Below are 20,889 nucleotides of genomic sequence, written 5' to 3' on the forward strand. Positions count from 1 at the left end.
CATCGGGCGCGGCTTACATTCATTATTGACGACTATCGGGTACACACAGTTCGTTTTATCTCTTTGCTTTTTTCCCACTGTTCTTCCAAGCATCATAAAACAATAAAAACCATACATATAATTTGTATAAAACATGTTACGCATACTCGGATGTACATTTCATAGTGTGTGAACACTAAAAATTTATTAAAATTTTCCATAATCGCCAGTATTGAACTCAACCTCGCATCGTTTCTATATATATATACCTAATATAAAACAAGAACACAACAAACTTTCTGGCATACATGATAAATCTTAGCACGTAAGATCGTATGTCAAATTGGTTTTTTTTTACCCCTTCATTTACGTTCGGCTAATTACCTCTCCTGTCTCTCTTTGTATTTCTCTACACAATTTTTCGTCATTGTCTTATCTCCCGTGATAAGTAAAACAGCAAGACAATAGTACCAATGAGTGTTAGTGTGTGTATATATATACTTTTACTCTTTTACTGGGAGCGGCAGTTTCGCTTGTAAAACAAATTTCCATTGTATACAAAATGTAATTTCTCTTACAGACGGCGACGTGATTTTAAGGTATTCCATGTAGCGTGTGTGAAGGGAGGAAGAAAGGATGGTAGAACATAGAATAAGAATTGAGTTTATCCGCTCTTGAAGAGGAGGATGGCTACCTGGCCCAGGTAGAAATAGATAAAATGTCTTGTTTCGTGCGTCACGTAGCTGCCAAAGTTACGTCCTACGATGCAATGCCACGTTGGGTTGTACTTTTTATCGAATTCTTTTTTGATAAAGGCTGCGATGTCCTGCAAACAAACAGTAGTCTATGTTACGATTGTTCTGGCATTATTATTTTGTGCGTAATGTTATTTCTACGTATATGAAAGGGTCACGGGTTTGTCAATCGTATATCTCCACAGCTCTAATAGATGGGAGTTGGCAACATACCTTTTCAATATTATATTTTTCGAGCGCTTGAGTCGCACAATCAACTGCATCCTGCTGCATCTCCTCTGACATGTCAGCATTCTTGATCACAGCCTTTCGGTCAGACATTTTAACGGTTCTAGAAGTCACAGAAGAACGGACAAATACTTTCAGAATTTCTGATGTTCGGTTACCAAGCAGAGCTGGCTGAATTTTTACGCGTATCCATCGAGATTTATGTAGACTCTCTATTTATAGACTCTTTTTTGCAAGAGATATGCTGCACTTTTTTAAGTGCGGACAGTTAAAATGTTCCTTGAGCTATCCTTCTCTCTCCAGCTTCTCTCAAAGAGTCTGTCTACTTGTAATCAGCTGTGCTCGGCAGACCAAACAAGTCTCGAATATTGGTCTGGGATAGTTGGAAGCACGAGAACTTTACGCGACGTAAAGTTTTTCCAGAGAAGAGTCCAGCCTACTTCGGGCACGTAATACATGGATCATATGTGTACAATGGACATCTATTACAGCTGTTGAACTTCTTCTCTCGAGAAACAGATTTTAGCAACAGGAATACTGTTGGCAGGAGAGACAGGAGAGAGCAACAGAGAAGGGTGGGATTAGAGAGAGACAGGGAAAGAGAAAAAAAAAGATAGAAAAAGAGAGAGAACAGATTTTGAACCTGGACAGAGGAACACGGGCGATTCTGACAGTAGCGTAAACGTCATGTGCCGGCATGACGATTGGCGAATACACGGGAAAGCATAAATCGGTGTTCAGGTTAATGAACGAGCGCGATATTTCGATGGGGGATCGGTTGAACGGCAGCGGAGGCGAAACGCGGGAGGATAATGTTTTGTCGATACGGGGCGACGATAAGAATAATAATCGGGCCGCACGCGATCATCGTGATATCGTGCAAAGGATCGAGAGATAGATCCGCGAACTCTGAAGCACAGCTTCCGCTAAGAAAATCCCGTGTCGAAAGGCGAGCTTGACAAGACTCTAAGCTGCCTGTTCGCCCGGTCGACAAGGGAAAGAGGAATATCGTTTCGAATGAAATAACAACTGGACATACCTGGATTGACACTCTCACCAACGGACACACAGCGAAAACGACAGCTCTGTTCGACCACGGACGGTCACGGGTGCTTCCTTCTGTTTATTATTCGACGTGAACTTGATTTTTCCACACTGAGAATTTCGTTTGCTCGAACCGGCAGCCCGACTATTGCTCGATCGAGTTCAAGACTGAAGTGGCTCGTGCTGCGATCCCCGGCCCGTGATTGGCCCGCGATTAGGGTCTTCTATCACGGTCTTCTATCAACCCAGCATGCCCCGGTGCTAGCAACCCGCGTAAACATGAATTTCGAGAAATCGATAAGGAACGTTTTGAAACAGTTCCGTCTACGTTTCTTCTGCGATGCTTTATTAGAATTTCGAATCGCTCGACTTCGTTACCCTATAAATAGACTTTTTAACGACCGTGTCGTATTTTAACCAAGCCTAATCGTTTCCTTTCAAATAATAATCTCGAAACGAGTTGCTCGATTACCTTATTCGAGATAACTTGTTGGTTTACGGATCAGATTTCCATCGCATATTGTATCAAAAGGAATCTCCTTTTCAGATATAAATGCATCCCTACAATTTCATTTATTACAGTCTTTTAACTATTCAGTTAGATGATTACGCAACATGCATGAACGAAACTGCATAGATGCAACTATATTTTACAATATTATCGTGTCCTCTGTAAATAAGGAATTGATTATAAGGTCGAAACAATGCTAAGAATCGAAAATACTTTGTGACATGCAAAAATGCAATTTATATCGAAGTATGAATGTAAATTAGGCCAATCTCAGAGTCAATATTTGCAATGGCAATGTCAATGAATAATTTTGTGAGCGAATGGGATTGCTATTCGTGACACCTAACTCTCGTTAAAGAGAAAATCTAAATATACTTATTCGATGCGAATGTATCGTTTCATATATTATTTCGATTCTCCTCGAAATAATACGGTAGTTTTAATTATATTTTTAAAAAATGTAATCTGCTCGATAGTTCATTCGATTTTACCGATATCGTAGACGTTTCAATTAAAACATCGTTTCTTCACGAGATAGCACCACTATGACATTTCTGTGCTGACTTACCGATCACAGAATTCACATCGCAACGCACTACGCACCGACGTATCTCGTCGGTGAGAGTGGGTGGTCGGTGGCATACGCAATAATACGCATGACGCATTTACAACGTTGTGTGTGTTCACGCATACATATTTTATCAGACAATTGACCAACAGTGCCGTACATACAATCCAAAAAAAATTCAACCAAAGTATTTACTAAAATCATCTCGATGTTCCAGTTATTTTTTATAGTACAAACTTTGTTTATTCCACTAAAGAAGAACTTTTCTCTCTGACTCTATCTTTTTCATAAAAATTAAAAGATAGTGGAGCAGTGATATTGACAGAAAACAGAGGGGACATCCTCTCTGCAGGAAAGTACCGGAACAATCTGTACAATTATTATGTATTTATATATGATATATTACATTGTAATATTTCATATGTAGATACAGGTATATACACAAATACACATGTTATACGTTCATTTTTCACAATCAAATCATAACAATTTCTTTAAACTTTGCAGGGCGATCAAGGTACCCTATTATTTCAGAATTTTACTTTACTGATGCTTAAATCGTAGCGCATGCGCGGGGAAACCTGGCCAATTGGCCAATACTCGTCAGTCTGAGCATCGCGCATGCGCGATGAATCTCAAAGATATTGGGAATTGGGATTGGGAGGTTTATATATAATATCGAGATTTAACGGAGAATTCGTCAGTAATTGGAAGGCGTAGAAAAGTAATTCTCCAAAATAAGAGTTAATTTTAAGAGAATTGTCTTTGTTTAGAATGTACTAAAGTTTCACACTTCGAAGGGAATTTCTAAATACGTTAAAAATGTTCGGTCTTCTTGCTTGCCTGTGCGCTGTGTCAGCGCTAGCTAATGCAGATTTTGTCAGGTAAGTACAGTAACATTCAAACAAAGGAAATGACCGTTCGCTATACTTTTAACATTTTTTCTATCGTCAGTACACGGTTCCAATTATTACGGATGTATCGCATATTGTTTATTTCTCTTAAAGGATTCCATTGCATAAAATGGAAACTGTCCGGAGTCAGTTGAAAGAATACGATACAGAGCTAGCGCAAGTACGTCTCGTACAAAGTACTACCCCTGTACCGGAGCCTCTTTCCAACTACCTGGATGCTCAATATTATGGAGTCATTAGCATCGGTACTCCAAAACAGGACTTCAAAGTTGTTTTCGATACGGGCTCCTCAAATCTTTGGGTACCCTCCAAAAAGTGTAGCTTGATCAACATCGCTTGTAGTAAGTATATTTCAAAATTATATTCTCGCAATAAAAGAGAAAGCGTCTGAAAGGTTTAACAAATAATGCTTCCAAGTTGTAAGATACAGATATTTTAATATAAAAAATCGATGACCTTTGCCTGGATGATAAGTCATTATTGATAGTTTACAAGGCGATAGCTTTAATTGTTTCCACGTACTCATGAGTATCTACCAAGACCGTGTGTATACACTTATATGTGTACAGATGTACTGATTCTGTTACTGCACAATCTAATTCACCGAAAACAATCGTCTATTGTTTCGCTGCATGTGATTTTATCATATGTGTTATTACCACACTACTACGAACAATACATTCGATCATTATAACCGGTGTTATAATGTCTCTTATCTTTTTTATTTTCAGAATTGCATCACAAATACGATAGCACAAAGTCGTCCACTTACAAGAAAAACGGCACTGCGTTTGATATTCATTATGGCTCTGGTAGCCTTTCCGGTTATTTGTCCACCGATGTTGTAGACGTAAGATAACGGATATTTTTTTTAACTTTCTAATCCTACGATATGTCTATTCCATACACTAGTTCGCGTTTGACATAATTATTATTCATTTCAGATTGCTGGAATGAAGATTAAGGATCAAACATTCGCAGAGGCAGTGAAAGAACCCGGTTTAGCTTTCGTGGCTGCCAAGTTCGATGGTATTATGGGAATGGCATATTCTACCATTTCTGTGGACGGTGTAACACCAGTCTTCTATAACATGGTTAAACAATCATTGGTACCTCAGCCTGTTTTCAGTTTCTATTTGAACAGGCATGTATATGTTTCTCTTGAAGTTTTCTTTCTAAGAAAACAATTCATCGAATCACACGTCTACATACAAAAATTAATCAAATTACACATTTACGAATTTGTTCATTCAGAGACCCTAACGCGCCTACGGGTGGAGAGATGCTCTTGGGTGGTTCAGATCCAAACCATTATGTGGGTGACCTTATCTATGTTCCTGTAGACCGTAAGGGTTACTGGCAATTCAAGATGGACAAGTATGTTGTTCACGATACTTTACTTTATCAAAATCGTAGAAGTATCATCTTGTAATTGAAAATTTGAATCACAGAATTCAAGTGGGCAACGATGTTACCGTATGTAAAGGAGGATGCGAAGCTATTGCCGATACGGGCACCTCTCTAATTGCCGGGCCTGTCGATGAAGTTAGCGCTCTCAATAAGAGAATTGGAGCAGTATCGATCGTAGCTGGAGAAGCCATGGTAAATAGAAAATTTTATGTAGAACATTGTTGTCTGTCCTAAGAAGTTACACGATTATTTTTTAACTTCCGCAGGTCGACTGTAACTTAATCCCCAGCTTGCCAACGATTACGTTCACATTTGGCGGTCATGAGTTCGCATTGAAAGGAGAAGACTACGTCTTGAAGGTAAAATGTCAAACGCGTTACAAACATAATAATAGATCGATGTAAACCATTTTTTTTGACAGAAAAATGACTGAAAAATTTGTTTTTGTTTTCAAAAGGTCACGCAACTTGGAAAGACAGTCTGTCTGAGTGGATTCATGGGAATGGACATTCCCCCACCAAATGGTCCACTATGGATCTTGGGAGATGTATTCATCGGCCGTTACTACACCGAATTCGATATGGGCAACAACCGCATTGGTTTCGCTGAAGCTAAATAGATATAATATACTTGGAATTGCTCATACATTGCATACTGTTTCCGCGATACTTCCGTTTCGTCGCGTCTAGCAATTATTTTTGTTTTGTATATTTGATCAACTTATAGTTATCTGTCTTTTTACGAGCATAGTGAACTCCTCGATAATAGCGCTAGGTATGAGAAAAACATATACATAATTGTAAAGAGCGTAAAATGATTTTCTGTAACATAGAAACAATTTATAAGGAACAATACAAGAAACCATTCTTTTCATTTATGTATTCTTTTGTATATAATGTATTTCAAGAGAAAAATAAAAGAAAAAAATGTACTGAACATACGATAACGCTAGCTTTATTATCTGCTGCCTTTTTGCTACTGTATCTCTTATCTAATAAAAAGTTATGAACTGCAATAAAAATTCTCTTATTTGTAATTTATATTTGCGATCACAGCCTTGTACAGTATTATCAAATAGACTCGGTTCACAGATACATTATAACTAATATAAAAAATACATGCCTTGCTACTATTCTCGTTTTTTCACCGCGTGAACCGCATAGTTTATCGCTGTAGACGACGTCCAAAACCATTCGTTTTTCAAAGGATTGTAAAACATCCCATGAATCAACTTGGTTTTGCAACCACCTATAAAAACCATAATGCTTAGCAATTGTCAACGCGAGTAGAAATCGTTATTAGGAATAATTACTATACATGTCTCTAGTAAACGTTGAATCTCAGTTGGAGTAATAAATTTGTTCCAATCGTGAGTCCCAGTTGGTATTAATTTCAACACGTGTTCAGCAGCTATGATACCTCCGAGCCAAGCCGGTAAGCTTTTGTTCAATGTTGTGAGAAATATTGAACCTCCAGGCATTAATGTATTTACGCAGCACTGTGGAAATTGAGTATATATATGCTCGAATGAAACATTAGCGTGCTTTCTACTAATGTAGAAGAATAAAATACCTTCAAGAATAGTTCTTTATCGTTTACATGCTCTAACACTTCGGAGGCGACTACAGCGTCGTAGTTCTCTTTATTTTCCATAGAAAAATCCTCTATAGCAGTCTGTATGTAATTCAATTTTCCATTTAAATTTACATCTAACGTCGCGTGCTGTTTGGCAGTTGCTATCAACTGCGAAGACGCGTCAATTCCAGTTACGTCTGCTCCTATTCTAGCTAACGGTTCCGACAGCAACCCTCCGCCACACCCAACATCTAAGATTTTAGTCCCTTCTAAGGGTAAATAATGAGTGTCGACTTTTGTGCCTGTGTTAGCTAAACCATCTCTAACAAACTGTACTCTAAGAGGGTTCAATGTGTGCAGAGCACGCATCTCGCCGTTCGCATCCCACCATTTGTTGCTCAATTTTGCATGATGCTCTACTGTAGCAGGATCAACGGTTGATCTCTGAATTCTTGTAGAATTGTCTAATTGTTCCTCGGTTAATCTAAAACAACGAATTGTAGGATAAATATTACGACGTAAATACTATTTACTAAAATATTACGACGTACAATTACGACGTAATTACTATTTACTAAAATATTACGTCGTACAATTACGACGTAAATACTATTTACATACTAAAAATAAGAAACTAGTAGGTTAGGTACCTATTCCGAAAAACGTTTCCTGTGCACATTGACCGGGACGGGAAAAATTTCAGGAGCCTCATGATTTTTTAGTATTAAATTATCATTAAAAAATTTAGGAAATGTATGTTGCGACAGTACCGTCCAGCGTTAAACAAAAGACAGTACCACAGATACTGATACTAATTACGCGGGAAGCGATCATATTGATTTCTGTCACCGCCAAGTTCATATCGATGATAATTAACAAATCACAATAATGTTTACCAAAATCAATTGTAGATATAGAAGCAATGTCGATCAACGAATAGATAAAGATCGAGTCGAGGTCACAGTTTGAGTAAATAGTCTTTATCGATCATGCACTAATGAATTTAAATTTTCACGCGCTTTTATCTGAACCACTCGAAACCGGTCAAGTACTCCTACCTATTGTACATATGTATAATACTTATACATTACATTACATGAAAGAGAAAAATGATCAAACACTGCTATCGTGCTATCTCTTTATTTCAAATAAATTTCTTCTGATCATTAAATTATTGAACTTTAAAATAATCGAAACTGTTATCTTATCATTCTCTGCAGTACACGTCTGGACTAATTTGCGTCAAAGAATAACAATTATTCAAAAGTTATCTCATATTCAGATAAGAGAATTAAAATTTTTTGAAGTGGTCAATCTGTATATAGAGTATTACTATTACCGACTTTGTACACACGATATATATATAGTTGTATAAGGATTTTATTTTTAAGCTTACAGCATGTAAATATAATCAACTGGGTCTCGACTGACTCTTACAATTAGTTAACAACTGACCAGGAGTCACTGTCGACCCTTCTTCTTATTCTATCTATCTCGGTCCTTGTTTTTTGGAAGAAGGAAAAATCCCTTCCAAATAATGCTGGTTTTCCTCCAGACCTTACGCACGTAGGGTTCTTCCGGTCGCGGACGACCTCTGCCCTCTCGTCGAAGGTCCTTCGGTTCTCCACGATTTATGGTACCCGTATGCTGCTATTGAGACTGTGACTAACGAAAGCTAAAATCCTGTCAGCCTCTGAAATTAAACAGTTCTCTCAAAAATAGCTTTGTCTAGTCACGTACACCATAAATCGTGTTCAGCTGTTTTTTTTACGCTTAGTTATTTTCCAGGACTTCGAGTTTCCTCGACTGGTCCCTACATGTATAATCTGTAATGTATAAAAAATATGAAGTCACAAGACGATTGGTTTTATAAAAAAGTAAATAGTTATATTTTCATTTGTACAGAAAGCTTAAGTATTGTATAAAATATGTAATAAAGTTGTGTAAAACGTTCCAATTCATACAGCACAGTGAAAAGACCACGTGAAAACTATAATAATATTATTACAGTTGGGAAACCAAGCTTTCCCATGAAAAATCATTCTGTCCATCGCATAAATCTACTATGTTTTCTGTCTCGACCAAGCTAAACAGTTTCTTGAATGCCGAGTAATTCGATAGAGTGTATTTATCCGCGACGACGATTAGTTTATGCTTCGCTCTCGTTACGGCTACAGTTAATCTTCTATGATCTCCAAGTATCTCGATATCCTACACTCAAGAAAAATAAAAAGTTAATTTTCGTAATTCAGATATACATCGCGCAGATACAATTTCAATTGAAGTACCTCATTTATATCACTGTTATCTGTTACGCTTTTGGAACAGGAATATATTATAACATCTTTGTCACGTCCTTGATACTGATCTACAGTGTTCACTTCGACATCTTTCTGAACAATTTCTTTCAATAAATTAACGTGCGCCCTGTACGGTGCAATAATCCCTATATCCTGGGCTTTTAATCCCATCTACGAGCAAACCAGTGTTCAAAATACAAACTTCATAAACGTAACGATGATGCATCGTACGAAAATAAGTTTTACCTCTAGTAATGTCTTCAACAGTTTAAAGATTATGGCGGCTTCCCAAATATTACTTATTTTTTGATCGACTTTCGAATGTTTCTCGCTAACTAGTACGGATGTCTTCAGGTCGCGGGTACAACCCGTGTTTAAGATAATTACAGACTCGTTTATATCTTGCGAGAGTGCCTTCTGCATCCATTTTTCGCGTTTCGATAGATTCTAAAACACAGAAACGTTTCTCTAGACTGTAACACGTAAGACGCTACGCGCTCATGTACGATAGAACTTACGTCGGCGTGTGCGGCTCTCAACACAGCATTTTCAATTAATGCACTTCCAGCTTCTAGCATGTCGTTGTACGTTAACTTGTTCGCTAAGCGCATAATATTTTTATTCATTCTGTACTGTTTCTTCAAGTTGACGGTATTATTGGTACTGTCCAGTCGAGCAAACAGGGACTCGTCTGCGCCCAATTTCCTACGGAAGCAACGCCACAAATGTTTATCGAGGACTTACTGTATTCTCGAATGAAACTAATCGTCAGTATGATACCGTACCTAGCCACTTTACTTTTGATGAGAGGCGGAAGTTGATCAGGGTCTCCTACAAGAACGAATTTACGTGCACTATACAGAGGTCTCAGCACGATCGGTTGCAACGCTTGAGAACTTTCATCTACGAGACACACGTCGAACGTTCGTTTACCAAGAAGTGCATGATGAGCACCGTAACAAGTCACCCCTATAACATTCTAAAACGAACAAGATCATGATCTTTTCTTACGACGAACAAAATCGGCTGTATGAAATGATATCGTACTTTACTGGAGTACATTTTGTCGAAACTCTCGGGCGAGCTACAGTTGGCAGCCGCGTACGTTTCAGTTTTATGTTTCAACGATGGATTAATGGACGAGGAGCCTAATCGTAGAAAGTCAATGTTCTTGTCCAACAGTCTCAACAAGACATTGTCGACAGCGCTGTTCGTGTGCGCCGTGATTAAAACGGAATGTCCTGTTTCGTATAATAGTTGTATCAAAGCCACCAGCGTTTGCGTTTTGCCCGTGCCAGGCATTCCTTTGATCAAGACGTAGTCGTTGGCAGCCATTGCCTTAAGAACCGCTCTCTGTTGATTCTCGTTCAATCCCTGAACCACGCGAGCGCTTTTACCAATTACAGAACGCGGTAAGCCTGATGCGAATGTTGCCGGTTTCCTGATAAAAGCGACGAAACAATAACAATAAGAAGTAGTTCTTTTTCTCTTTCTAGGAAAAACAACTATACGAGTACTAACTTGTCCACCACAATTTCTCGTAATTTCTCGCAAATTTCATTGTCACCCATCAATCCACCTACGCTGGCGAGATTATAAGAAATTAGATTGGACGATGAATATTTATCTATGTGCACGAGTCCATCGACATTATATTTAGTGATATCCCTGAAACCACATAATCGATCTTCGTATATTAAAGAAAAAGAAATCTAGTCTACATACAGCCGCATTGCTTCTGTACCTGTCTAACAAAACAATTACAGAATCCTCCTTTATGTTGACTATAAATCCTGCGGATATGTTTATCCTTTCATTCGTGCTCACTAAGATGTATTCGTTTTCGTGGAATTCCAAGTGTGGAATATTAACGTTAGAATAATTTTCACTGCGATTTGCACGAACGAGCGTGTGTTGATACTTTGAATCGTATTCAACGACTTTTCCTATTACTTTTAGGCCGCTGATGCAAAGCTTCTTTAACTCTCTGAAAAGCAGAAAAATTAGTCGTGCGATACGCGCGAATTGTACGTCGAATTTTTACCTTTTTTCGGGACTCAACGTCCACAAATATCTCAATGTGTTATCAGAAAATTGAGCACTCTCCTCTACTTGTAACAACGAGATCCATTTGAAGACATAGTCTATATGAGCAGTCGTAATTTTGCTAAGAATCTGTTTACCGAGTTTCGTTAGTGGATGTGACTCGGATAATCGTGTTTCCGTGTCCCTGCTCAAATACGCGCAGCATAACGCGTTGTAAGAGCACTTGGAACACGCGTTGTGATGGTTGATCGGCTCCGGTAATTCTAACGTTTGCCAATTCGACTCGGAAGTCAAGCTCTCCACCGACTTCGGAGAAAAGTGATGGGCCAAAGTGTTTCTCAACAATATCAAATCTCTTTTCTCAGGGTGTACAGCCTTAATTTCTTGCATACTATTTTCTCGAAGATACAGCAGCAGTCCTGTATCTGTATCTTGACCCGTGAGAGCCATCATCATGATATACAAAATAATTTGGCCCCTGTGTTCCAAAGAAAACGAAGGCCTACCAGCCTTTATTTCGAGAGGCATAACTTTTCTCCGCGAGTGCAGATTAACTTCCGTCGTGACGTCCACTTTGCCTTTCACGCCAAGCACGGGAAGCCAAATATTTTCCTCTATGTCGCACACACGAGTGATTTTTCCTTTGAAATTGTCCTTTTTCGTAGTTATGTCCTGATGCTTTTTATCTGCGGGCGATATTAACGTTTAAAAAACGGACAGGGGAAACATGCGGTATATTTTGATTTACCTTTTACATAATGTTGAATGAATTCGTATATACGCGGTACAAACTCAAGCATCCGTGTCTTGCAAGTGTCTAATGAAATATCCGCCACGTAAAGCATGCTAGCTGTTTCCTTAAACTGCAATAGATTGTCCAATAATTTTCTAATGTCCGACATCTCTTGAATATTCTCGCGCATTGCCTATACAATTAATCATGTGTCTGAATATTGGAAGAATTACTTCAAATATGAAGCGAACTATTGCTTGGTACCTTCTGCAGCAACTGATGAGCTAAGTTACCTATAACTATAGCTGTTTGATCTCCTTCAAAGTATGGCAAAGACTCCATTTTCCTAAACTTTTCCGCAAATACTGCTTTCCTCCTACAAAATAAGGCGCCAACTACCGTTGTTCCAGATATCAATGTGTCTGGATGAACAACAAGAAAACCACTGGTATTGTCTACAACCCAATGGGGAGTTTCTTTCCTCGCTTGAACAGCTACAATGTCCTCTGCTTCGACTTTTGCGTCTTTCCTAAATTTAAATCGGCATAAAGTGTTTTGCTCGATAATAACTACTTCGACCCTTCATTTTTGCTCTTACCAAAAACCTGAACACAAAACAGTTCCGCTAGATGCCGAGCTCTCTTGCTCCACAGTCAACAGTAGACTATTACATTCTCTTTTTACATGCACAACCTTACACCTCTGGAAAGAATGAAAGTTTATTCGATTATTTGGAGACCATGCTTCATCAAAGCAATCAGTAAAATCATCTATAATACACGATTCTAATTCGAAATCTGATTCATCTTTACATTTGTCGTGTTCATTGGACTCTTTTACATTATCGCACACTTCAATGTTTTTCACAGATCCTTTATTATCCTCTTTTACAGGAGAATTCATACAGTTACTGTTGTGTAGTACACTGTTGTGCCTAGATTGTGCTCTCTGTTCATTTTGTTCGTTATAAGATGCATTCTTGGATCCACCTAAGCCATCGCTTTTCTTATATTCTCCTGCAACGATATTCTCTTTAGAGAATTTGTTATCGCTGTCATGGAACACTTTGCGAATTACATTGGACTTGTTTAATGGTTCTAGCATTTTCTTCGACTTGACCGTGTCAAGTGCACTGTCGTACTTGGTAACTTTTGATGGACTTCCTGCCAATTCCTCTAACAATTTCCTTTTTGAACGTGGTATTTGTTCTTCATTACCTTTCTCTTTAAACTCACCGGCGATTATAGTGTCTTTACTAATAGAAGCCTGATCTTTCGATGTTTTTGTGAAATATAATGATATTTTCTTTTGAGATTCTTTTGCACTGCGAGCAGGGCTATTCTGTAACGATATACAATAAACAATCAAACGTCAGAGCGAGCTAACAATATCAGTAACTAAATAGACAGTGAAACAAGTACAATACCTTTTTCACAGGCGATCGAATTTTCTTCATCTTTAGCCGGATCATTTGTTATGTTCGAAAATGTTATGGACTTTCGACAACGTTCGTTTCGCGCGCAAATTCTTCCGAAGGTCAAACAGAAGAACAAGAAATTGTTTTTTACGGAAAAACAATTCTTATAATGAGGACAGTCGTGCAGGATAGTCAATAATTATTTTTACATCGCAATCCATTCATCATTCTCTTTCAGCTTTCATTTAAGTTCTCAGGAAAGTCTCAACGGTAACGCACTCAAATGTTTTTAAATAATTCTTTACGTTCCTCCCATAACGCGTAACGCAAATTCCGGCGGAAATCATTTGCTCCTTTCGAACGTGCATACAGCACCAAATCACGAAATGGCAAAACGTTGAAACTGATAGCCAAATTTACCGACAGCGTAGTTCCAATACCTATCACTAGGTTGCGCTGGTATTAAATTCCACAATTTTACCGATATTACGATTTTACCTGAAATCGTCGAAATTCAAAGTTCGATTATTTAAATTTTTTACCAGGAAGCAGCCAATATAATTTGAGCTTCGTTATCATTGTTCCTCGTGAAACGATACGCCGCGCAAATATTTTTCGTAATTATCGTAGGGATCCGTTGTTACTATTATTATTTCTAATGGCATGTACGTAAAACCGTAAAATAATGAGACACAAATTGATCGATTGCTCGATTTTGTTCGATCGATTGTTGCTAAAATAATGATCTATTTACTGCTTTTTCTTACGAGAGGAAAGAGCTTGATCAAATTGGAACCGCATGGAAAGCATTCTCGAAGTTACTATAGAATCGATAAAGAAGTTCAGAATGGAAGCCAGTCATAAACAGCTTATTTATCTTCCTAATAATCGTTCGCCTCAGCTATTTACGACACAGAAAAAATCATCTTGAAGTTTCGCGGAGGTATTGCCGAAATTCCACATTTGAATCGCAAGTTTGCCGGGCGTCGTCGAGTGCGCTCTGATTTCCCAGGCGTTCCGTCTCGTCGTTCACCATTTATCTTCTATCGCCGAGGACTTAACCTCAAGTAGTGTTGGAATAATATTGACAGAAAACATTTCGTTTTATTTGTTACACGTACTGATACGTTCGCGCGACAGTGTTTTCGATAACTGTAAAGCGAAGAGGAAACTCGTTAAGTGTCACCAATACAATTAACGCGTTGGTAAACAATTTCGCTCTCTAACATTACGTCGTTTTTATCCTTAGTTGCAGATGATCAATGTTGGAAGGATGGTATTGTCGTTCAATCGCAAACAACAATGCGGATGCAGAAGACGATGACGAGGACAGCCCAGAGGAGGAAGTGCCTAATTACAAGGATCAGTATCGGAATCTTAAGAGGAAATTGAAGTTTTTAATTTATGTACGTGCATCCACGATAACAACTATATTCCATATAGCTAATAATGCTTAATTTTAGGAGAACGAGTGTTTCCAAGAAGCTCTGAGGTCCACACAAAGGAAGCTGCTTAAAGTTAATAGAGATAAAAGTTTTTTATTGGATCGTTTATTGCAGTACGAAAAGGTAGACGCCTCGTTCAGCGAAAGCGATGAAACAGAATCATCCGACGAAGAAGTCACACGTCTGGATACGTCGAAAAGGTATATGGAGAAAAGGTGCTGTTGTTTTTAACGAACCTACCAGTGAAATGAGACCATTTCTTCTAGGAAAAAGATGGAGATGGGCATTAGCAATCACACTTCCCACCACATGCCAACAGTAACAAAATCGTTCAATGCAGCTAAAAAGAAGAAGCCCACTCCTAAAGTGACAAAATCAAACAGTACACCCATAGTAAGTTGTATCGTAACGATATTGTGTGTAACAATTGTATAACGCTTGTGTACTCGTCCAGGTACAATCGTCCAATAATATAGTACCAATGTCTTTAATGTCGGACGGCCATATGACGCCGGAAGAAGTGGAAAGGCACTTGGAGTCTCGTCAGACATATTTGGAACTAGTACCGGAGAAAGCACCACCTACAGTTCCAACAGAGATGTTTAGCAATGACCCTTCCCTGGATAGGTGAATAATTGTCTGAAAGTACAATTGTAATCGTCGACATGTCTGTATTAATTAGATTTTGCTCACAGCGAATCTAACGAAATCGGAGAATTGGAAACATCTCCCAGCAATATGGGTGAAGATTGTCTCAGCGTAGACATGATGGCTGAGTGACACACATTCGTTTATAGTTTAGCGGTTAATTACAAATTGCACATAATTACGTATTGCGTTAATATTATCTGATTCGGCTAACTTAACTGTATTCTTCGTAACATAATACAAATTTTTTATACACGTAAGAGAGGAACAATTCCGTACAAACTCCTTCACTTCTTTCCTTCTGTAAAAATGCATCTAGCGTTCCGGCATTACCGAAAGCTCTGCTTTTTATTAATGCTACAAGTCAAGTACAGTAAAAAATTCTATTCGATCTCGAAAATATACATCAATCTATAAATACAACGTATCACAAGTTGAACAATTACTGGACAGTTTTCCGCTCGTGGCGACGAGCAGTTCCCCACTAGGACGCTCGTCTTTTAATCGATATCTTCCCCCGACTCAATTGGGATATATATATACGCACTTTGCTCCCGTCCGACACTTTCTTCACCCAGATCTATCGATCGAGAAGATTATTGTAACAATGACAGACAAATTATGTTAAATCTCACGATTATTTACTTACAGCCTCGGTTCCGATAGCGGAAATGTTTGCTGCGAATCTCGACAAGTCTTTCCCCTCCACATAGACCGGCTGGCCGCGGTGAAACCTGTAATTATCCGACATGTATTATCGGCTCGAAACTATAATTACCATAAATTACCATCGTCTCTCGTGTAGAAGTTTCCCGTCTTCTATCCTAGTCTCTACAAGTGGCGTCTCGGAAGCTGGAGGAATATGTTGCGAAGGTATATTTACTGTATTATAATGTGGAAAAACCGCTAAAATTAAAGGAATGTCGTTAAACCATGCATAATGACTTGGAATTTCCAATCAGTACCTGGTTTCCGAACAGTAGGCAGTACTTTACCCCTGCTGATAGCTTTCAAATCACTTTCGATTTCTTTTTCGTCTAAGAGATAATTTAACTGTGCCGGAGGAGGTTTCCTACGCTTTTCTACCTTCTCAGGGACAGGGTCATTGGGCCGTCTACGCAATTTTCGCGTCATTACAGGCTTCACCTACAAGACGGTTAAGTTAGTACATACACGCTGGAGCAGAGTTATAACCAAGAAATGCTTGTGCTATTATTTACACCTCCATCGAGTCGCCTGTGAGCTCCATAGTGTGTCGGTCGCTCTCTATCATTTTCCTCTTCTCTTCCATATCAGTCAGTAAGTTCTCCTTCAAGTCTATTTTCTTTTCTTCAAATTCCTTCACCGCCGCTCTCTTCTCCAATATGTAATCTCGTTCTACCGACTCGGTCAGATAGTCCCGGTAAATTGTATTCAACCGTAGCCTGCAAACAAAACTTGTACAATGCGATTTGCGTACAAACTAATTATGACCGCATTTGTAAATTTTCAACCTTTCTTTGTACTGGGCCTCCAAGCGTTTCAACTTGCGATTGTACTCGGGATGGGTACCATCCTTCAATTGTTGCAGTTGTTTCTTCAAACTAGCCAATTTGTCTTGATATACTCTGAAAACGTATATGTATCGTTGAATGATTGGATTGAGATTTTTCAATCGTTCGACTTACTGCTCCTTTATCTCTGTGTACTCTTCCGACTTCCCCAAGTCGGTCTCACTTGCCTCTTCAGTGTCTACAAATATGTATAACTCGTAAAAAACCATTGAATCGTTGTTTATATTCTAATTATTACCTTCGTCACTCTCATCTTGTTCCTCCGCATCGCGGTCGTCTTCTAAATACTCCTCGTTATCTTCCTCAAGATCATAATCGTCGTGACCATACATGGTCGAAAACGGTGAATCCTGATACGACATTTCAAAACGAAGTAATCATTTCTTCGATTTCACTCAAGGAAACAGAACCAAGCCTAAATAAACGTTGCTCTTGATATAGGTTAGACAGCTGATAACTGCGAGTTCAGGTGCGTTTTTTAATGTACGCTCTTCAATAATTCTTACATATGGTCAATATCGACTAACAAACACGTAAACAAACAGAATAAAATTATTTCGTGTAAAAAAATAATTAAAATGTCACTTCTACTCGTTCGTTTAGCGACGTAAATAAATATTTATCACTTCATGACAAGTTCACAGGGGCTCTAGCAGGCTCTAGTGCGGCTCACTGATTCCGACAGGAAATCATTCGAGAACTACATGAAATCAGAATGAAATGTATTGTAATTGGTTTTAAATGGTTATACACCTATCGAAAAGTATATTCTTTTAGCTTTGATTTGAGACCTCAAAAATTAACAAACTCCAAAGAGAAAGTATTGAAATATTAATTTTACTCGAGTGAAAATGATTCTTGCCACTTTTCTGGAAAACGCGCAAACTGCTAGCCAAATGTTACGGACAGAGCAAATCAGGCTGTGGCGGACGTCGATAATATAGATTGCTACGTTGTCAAGATGTTGATAATGTGACTTCCTACTTTAATATTGACTAATTGTAAATTTTGTTAACTAGTTTTGGACCCATTGTTAATATTCATTCTTTTATTGGTCGTTTAATATCAACGAATTCCGATCATCATTCCGAGGTTTACTGGCTGAACGAAAAAGAAAGGCGGGAAAATTAAAGCATCCTTTCTCATCTCGAATCTGCAACAGACAATTCGCAGATTATATATGTATACAAGGTGTTCCAGAAATGAGAAGAAATATCGCTGAGAAAATATCGTACGAATACGCGTAGACATCTTTCAAGATCGAATTGTTGCGAAAAAGGCGAGTACGATTGGTCCGCTTTCTTCGCACAGGATTCCCCTCGCGGGCTGGCATAATCGTCGGTCAAATCGTGGCCGACGATTATGGCGTAAAATTCGCGATACAGATGGCGACATTGCGCCGGTTGGTGGTGTCGCGGTGCCACGCGTGCCGTCGGTCGAATGGAATCGTCGTCTCGTCGCCGGCTCGTGCACATCTCGTTCTCTGGTGGGCTGTGTGCGTGTGTACTTACACAGTAATGTACGTACACCTTGGCACGTACACAGGCGCACGTGTCTCGAGCCGAGGGGTCTCTGAAACCCTCCGGCTGATCTCCCGCGAAAAGACGACGGTTTCAGCGACCTGTCGGTTCGCCTGAGTCCGAGTCCCGTGCACACTGTGATCTCGCGTGTAGAAGACAGTTGTTGCGCGAATACACGCGCCGAGTACACGTCTCAATCGACCGGTCTCGGCTCGAGCGAGAGCCCGCACAACGATCCGGCGTTTTCGCGAGTGATATCATTCTCTCATGTCTATCCGGTGCTCTCCTTGTCTGTGATTTCGTCGAGACGTCGTCTCGGTGTCTCGGAATCAGACCAGCAGATACATCAACGATCTCTCCATAAGGTATTTATTCCGTCCTGTGGCCTGCACAGCTGACAGATACGTGACAGACGTAATTCCTCTGAAAAATTACAATGGTCTCGCATGACTGTTCGAACAACTATCGCTTCGACATTTACTGGTACATACGGTGGTTGGTACGTTACACGATGTCTCTTTGAGAATAGGCTGTCAATCGGCGATCAAGAAAATACATGTTGTCCAGTCGATCGACGAGTTTTGTACCGGGTGGTCGTCGGTCTAGCTATCTCGAGATTGTTCCCATGCACGTTCGCTCCCCGCGGGACCATGCACGGCGCGTACGCCAGGTGTGCCGGTGACAATCTTTGGAAACGGAACGGTTTCGTGGCCAGCGCCGGGCCGCGGTTCTCGCGTTACGTCCCTGGCCCCCGTCGGGTCGCGATGGAGGGACGAACGACGACGCGACGTCGAGCCGGCCGGCCGGGCCGTAGGAACGAGAGAAGGCACACAAGCATCGGGTGTGCGTGCGAGGGCAGTGATCTCTCAGGGAGCGGCGACCTGACATATACTATTAGATTGTTCACTAACTTCTCGCGGTTTCTCGCAGTTCCGAAACGTTCATTTTCCACTTCCTGCTCCGACTGGAAAATAGTAAAAATTCGCCTGAGAAAATTCCACCGTTGGTAAACAAAATCCTTTCAACTATTATATTCAATTTCCTACCAATCGAGCAGTTCACCGTTCAAACTCGTCGATTAATCGCACATCTGGAGAGACGAAGGAACCAGCCAATCGTAAAGGGATCGTTGCTGGCTGGCTGCTGTACCTGGCTACCAAAGCTGGTGAGGCCGGTAGACATTGCAGCGCAGCCGATCAACTTTTCCGCCCTGCGGTACGACACCGGGACGGGACGGGGCGGGGCATTTCCAGTTGCATCGCTACAGAGAGAGAGAGAGAGAGAGGAAATTTTTCCGGCAGTTGTTGGCCCAACCCCACGGACACGTAGGGAGTTTCCAACATGAATGGCAGAGGCACGGTGCGTTGTGTGCAGCCAGGCAGGCTGCAGCTAGCGCTGCAGTAGGCCTGTGGGCCAAGGTTCTCTCTCTCTCTCTCTTCCTCTCCTTTCTTTTTACTCGACGTACCATCTACCTCTCTCACTCCCTCTCTCTCTCTCTTCCTTTTCAGTTCCTCTTTGTCTTCGGTGTTCTCTTTATCCCTGCCACTTTCGCAGCCGGCGAAATTTTCATCCTTCGTCCCAGGACTCGAAAGACAATGGACATCCATCCAGCAGAAGTTAACGCGTCTCATCGGATCGTTCGAGAAGGACAGGCGTTGCGAGACGAATCGGAGGTTCGGCGGTTTTCGATTGTCTGGCCGAGTGCGTCTTAATTCCCGGATGCAGATGCACCGGGAATAGGGCCCGTGTGGAGCGGACGGGCCCCATTTAAGCTCCCCCGGGACGGCAACAGGCGTGGCCCTTTCCCCGCGGCAGGGTTTTTCATCGCTGGCCCACCTGGTCTCTTATTGGTCGGGCTCCGTAATCCGAATTTTCCGGACGCGGCCCCGCGTCTCCTTCCCGATTCCATGCAACAGGGAACGCCTCGCAATGGAGATCCTCGGTGCATCGCACACGCCTCCCGTTTTTCTTCCGGTAGGAGCATGTCGATGTAGAAGAAGAACTGGGACGGTGCATTCACGAGCCGCACAGTGGTCCATTTTCTAAGAATAGGAACAAAAATGAGCTTAGAAACGACTCGTACATGCCCGCAGCTCCAAAAATAATTTTTCTCCCATTTTTCATACTTATCACCGCGGGTAGGTTGAGGTTGCCGCAGCCCGTTTCTCGTCGTCTCTCGGTCGTCTAGTCGGGCCAAGGTGGATGCGTTCGGCGAGTGTGCACCGTGGATGAAGCGCACACAA

General features: G+C 40.4%; 6 protein-coding genes across 10 annotated transcripts; 2 read left to right on the forward strand and 4 right to left on the reverse strand.

Moving 5' to 3' along the window:
* Nucleotides 1–153: 153 nt before the first annotated feature.
* Nucleotides 154–2,165, reverse strand: LOC143218854 (dynein light chain 2, cytoplasmic). The gene is made up of 3 exons (XM_076444378.1): nucleotides 2,002–2,165; nucleotides 948–1,065; nucleotides 154–805 (listed from the first exon to the last, which is right to left on the reverse strand). Exons 2-3 carry the CDS (start codon nucleotides 1,053–1,055, stop codon nucleotides 644–646), a joined length of 270 nt encoding a protein of 89 aa, XP_076300493.1. The 5' UTR covers nucleotides 1,056–1,065; nucleotides 2,002–2,165; the 3' UTR covers nucleotides 154–643.
* Nucleotides 2,166–3,711: 1,546 nt separating this feature from the next.
* Cathd (cathepsin D) lies at nucleotides 3,712–6,347 on the forward strand. Its single transcript, XM_076444352.1, has 8 exons — nucleotides 3,712–3,969; nucleotides 4,093–4,340; nucleotides 4,731–4,849; nucleotides 4,944–5,143; nucleotides 5,254–5,376; nucleotides 5,451–5,601; nucleotides 5,676–5,768; nucleotides 5,867–6,347. Exons 1-8 carry the CDS (start codon nucleotides 3,908–3,910, stop codon nucleotides 6,026–6,028), a joined length of 1,158 nt encoding a protein of 385 aa, XP_076300467.1. The 5' UTR covers nucleotides 3,712–3,907; the 3' UTR covers nucleotides 6,029–6,347.
* An 83-nt stretch (nucleotides 6,348–6,430) lies between these two features.
* Coq3 (ubiquinone biosynthesis protein COQ3, mitochondrial) lies at nucleotides 6,431–7,818 on the reverse strand. Its single transcript, XM_076444368.1, has 4 exons — nucleotides 7,635–7,818; nucleotides 6,982–7,468; nucleotides 6,727–6,907; nucleotides 6,431–6,657 (listed from the first exon to the last, which is right to left on the reverse strand). Exons 1-4 carry the CDS (start codon nucleotides 7,694–7,696, stop codon nucleotides 6,539–6,541), a joined length of 849 nt encoding a protein of 282 aa, XP_076300483.1. The 5' UTR covers nucleotides 7,697–7,818; the 3' UTR covers nucleotides 6,431–6,538.
* Nucleotides 7,819–8,849: 1,031 nt separating this feature from the next.
* Nucleotides 8,850–13,848, reverse strand: Dna2 (DNA replication helicase/nuclease 2). 2 transcript variants are annotated; one of them, XM_076444305.1, is made up of 13 exons: nucleotides 13,490–13,848; nucleotides 12,662–13,404; nucleotides 12,328–12,592; nucleotides 12,079–12,256; nucleotides 11,329–12,016; nucleotides 11,029–11,271; nucleotides 10,806–10,952; nucleotides 10,332–10,725; nucleotides 10,070–10,263; nucleotides 9,803–9,989; nucleotides 9,531–9,731; nucleotides 9,273–9,455; nucleotides 8,850–9,195 (listed from the first exon to the last, which is right to left on the reverse strand). In XM_076444305.1, the coding sequence occupies exons 1-13, from the start codon at nucleotides 13,532–13,534 to the stop codon at nucleotides 8,989–8,991; spliced, it is 3,675 nt and encodes a 1,224-aa protein (XP_076300420.1). In that variant the 5' UTR covers nucleotides 13,535–13,848; the 3' UTR covers nucleotides 8,850–8,988. The 2 variants fall into 2 exon arrangements, with proteins under 2 accessions (XP_076300420.1, XP_076300421.1); XM_076444306.1 differs by lacking the exon at nucleotides 13,490–13,848 and having other exon boundaries at nucleotides 12,662–12,765; nucleotides 12,876–13,043.
* Nucleotides 13,849–14,358: 510 nt separating this feature from the next.
* On the forward strand, nucleotides 14,359–15,848 carry LOC143218847 (uncharacterized). 2 transcript variants are annotated; one of them, XM_076444370.1, is made up of 6 exons: nucleotides 14,359–14,654; nucleotides 14,730–14,886; nucleotides 14,944–15,125; nucleotides 15,192–15,318; nucleotides 15,380–15,552; nucleotides 15,621–15,846. In XM_076444370.1, exons 2-6 carry the CDS (start codon nucleotides 14,743–14,745, stop codon nucleotides 15,703–15,705), a joined length of 711 nt encoding a protein of 236 aa, XP_076300485.1. In that variant the 5' UTR covers nucleotides 14,359–14,654; nucleotides 14,730–14,742; the 3' UTR covers nucleotides 15,706–15,846. The 2 variants fall into 2 exon arrangements, with proteins under 2 accessions (XP_076300485.1, XP_076300486.1); XM_076444371.1 differs by lacking the exon at nucleotides 14,359–14,654 and having other exon boundaries at nucleotides 15,621–15,848.
* A 13-nt stretch (nucleotides 15,849–15,861) lies between these two features.
* LOC143218843 (sin3 histone deacetylase corepressor complex component SDS3) lies at nucleotides 15,862–18,032 on the reverse strand. 3 transcript variants are annotated; one of them, XM_076444362.1, is made up of 8 exons: nucleotides 17,365–18,032; nucleotides 17,241–17,304; nucleotides 17,067–17,180; nucleotides 16,796–16,997; nucleotides 16,539–16,719; nucleotides 16,362–16,455; nucleotides 16,223–16,307; nucleotides 15,862–16,153 (listed from the first exon to the last, which is right to left on the reverse strand). In XM_076444362.1, exons 1-8 carry the CDS (start codon nucleotides 17,486–17,488, stop codon nucleotides 16,058–16,060), a joined length of 960 nt encoding a protein of 319 aa, XP_076300477.1. In that variant the 5' UTR covers nucleotides 17,489–18,032; the 3' UTR covers nucleotides 15,862–16,057. The 3 variants fall into 3 exon arrangements, with proteins under 3 accessions (XP_076300477.1, XP_076300478.1, XP_076300476.1); XM_076444363.1 differs by having other exon boundaries at nucleotides 15,863–16,153; nucleotides 16,362–16,425; nucleotides 17,365–18,020; XM_076444361.1 differs by having other exon boundaries at nucleotides 15,864–16,153; nucleotides 16,362–16,479; nucleotides 17,365–18,015.
* Between the last annotated feature and the right edge of the window lie 2,857 nt (nucleotides 18,033–20,889).

This window comes from Lasioglossum baleicum, chromosome 20, assembly GCF_051020765.1.
Source record: "Lasioglossum baleicum chromosome 20, iyLasBale1, whole genome shotgun sequence".
NCBI classification, from domain to species: domain Eukaryota; kingdom Metazoa; phylum Arthropoda; class Insecta; order Hymenoptera; family Halictidae; genus Lasioglossum; species Lasioglossum baleicum.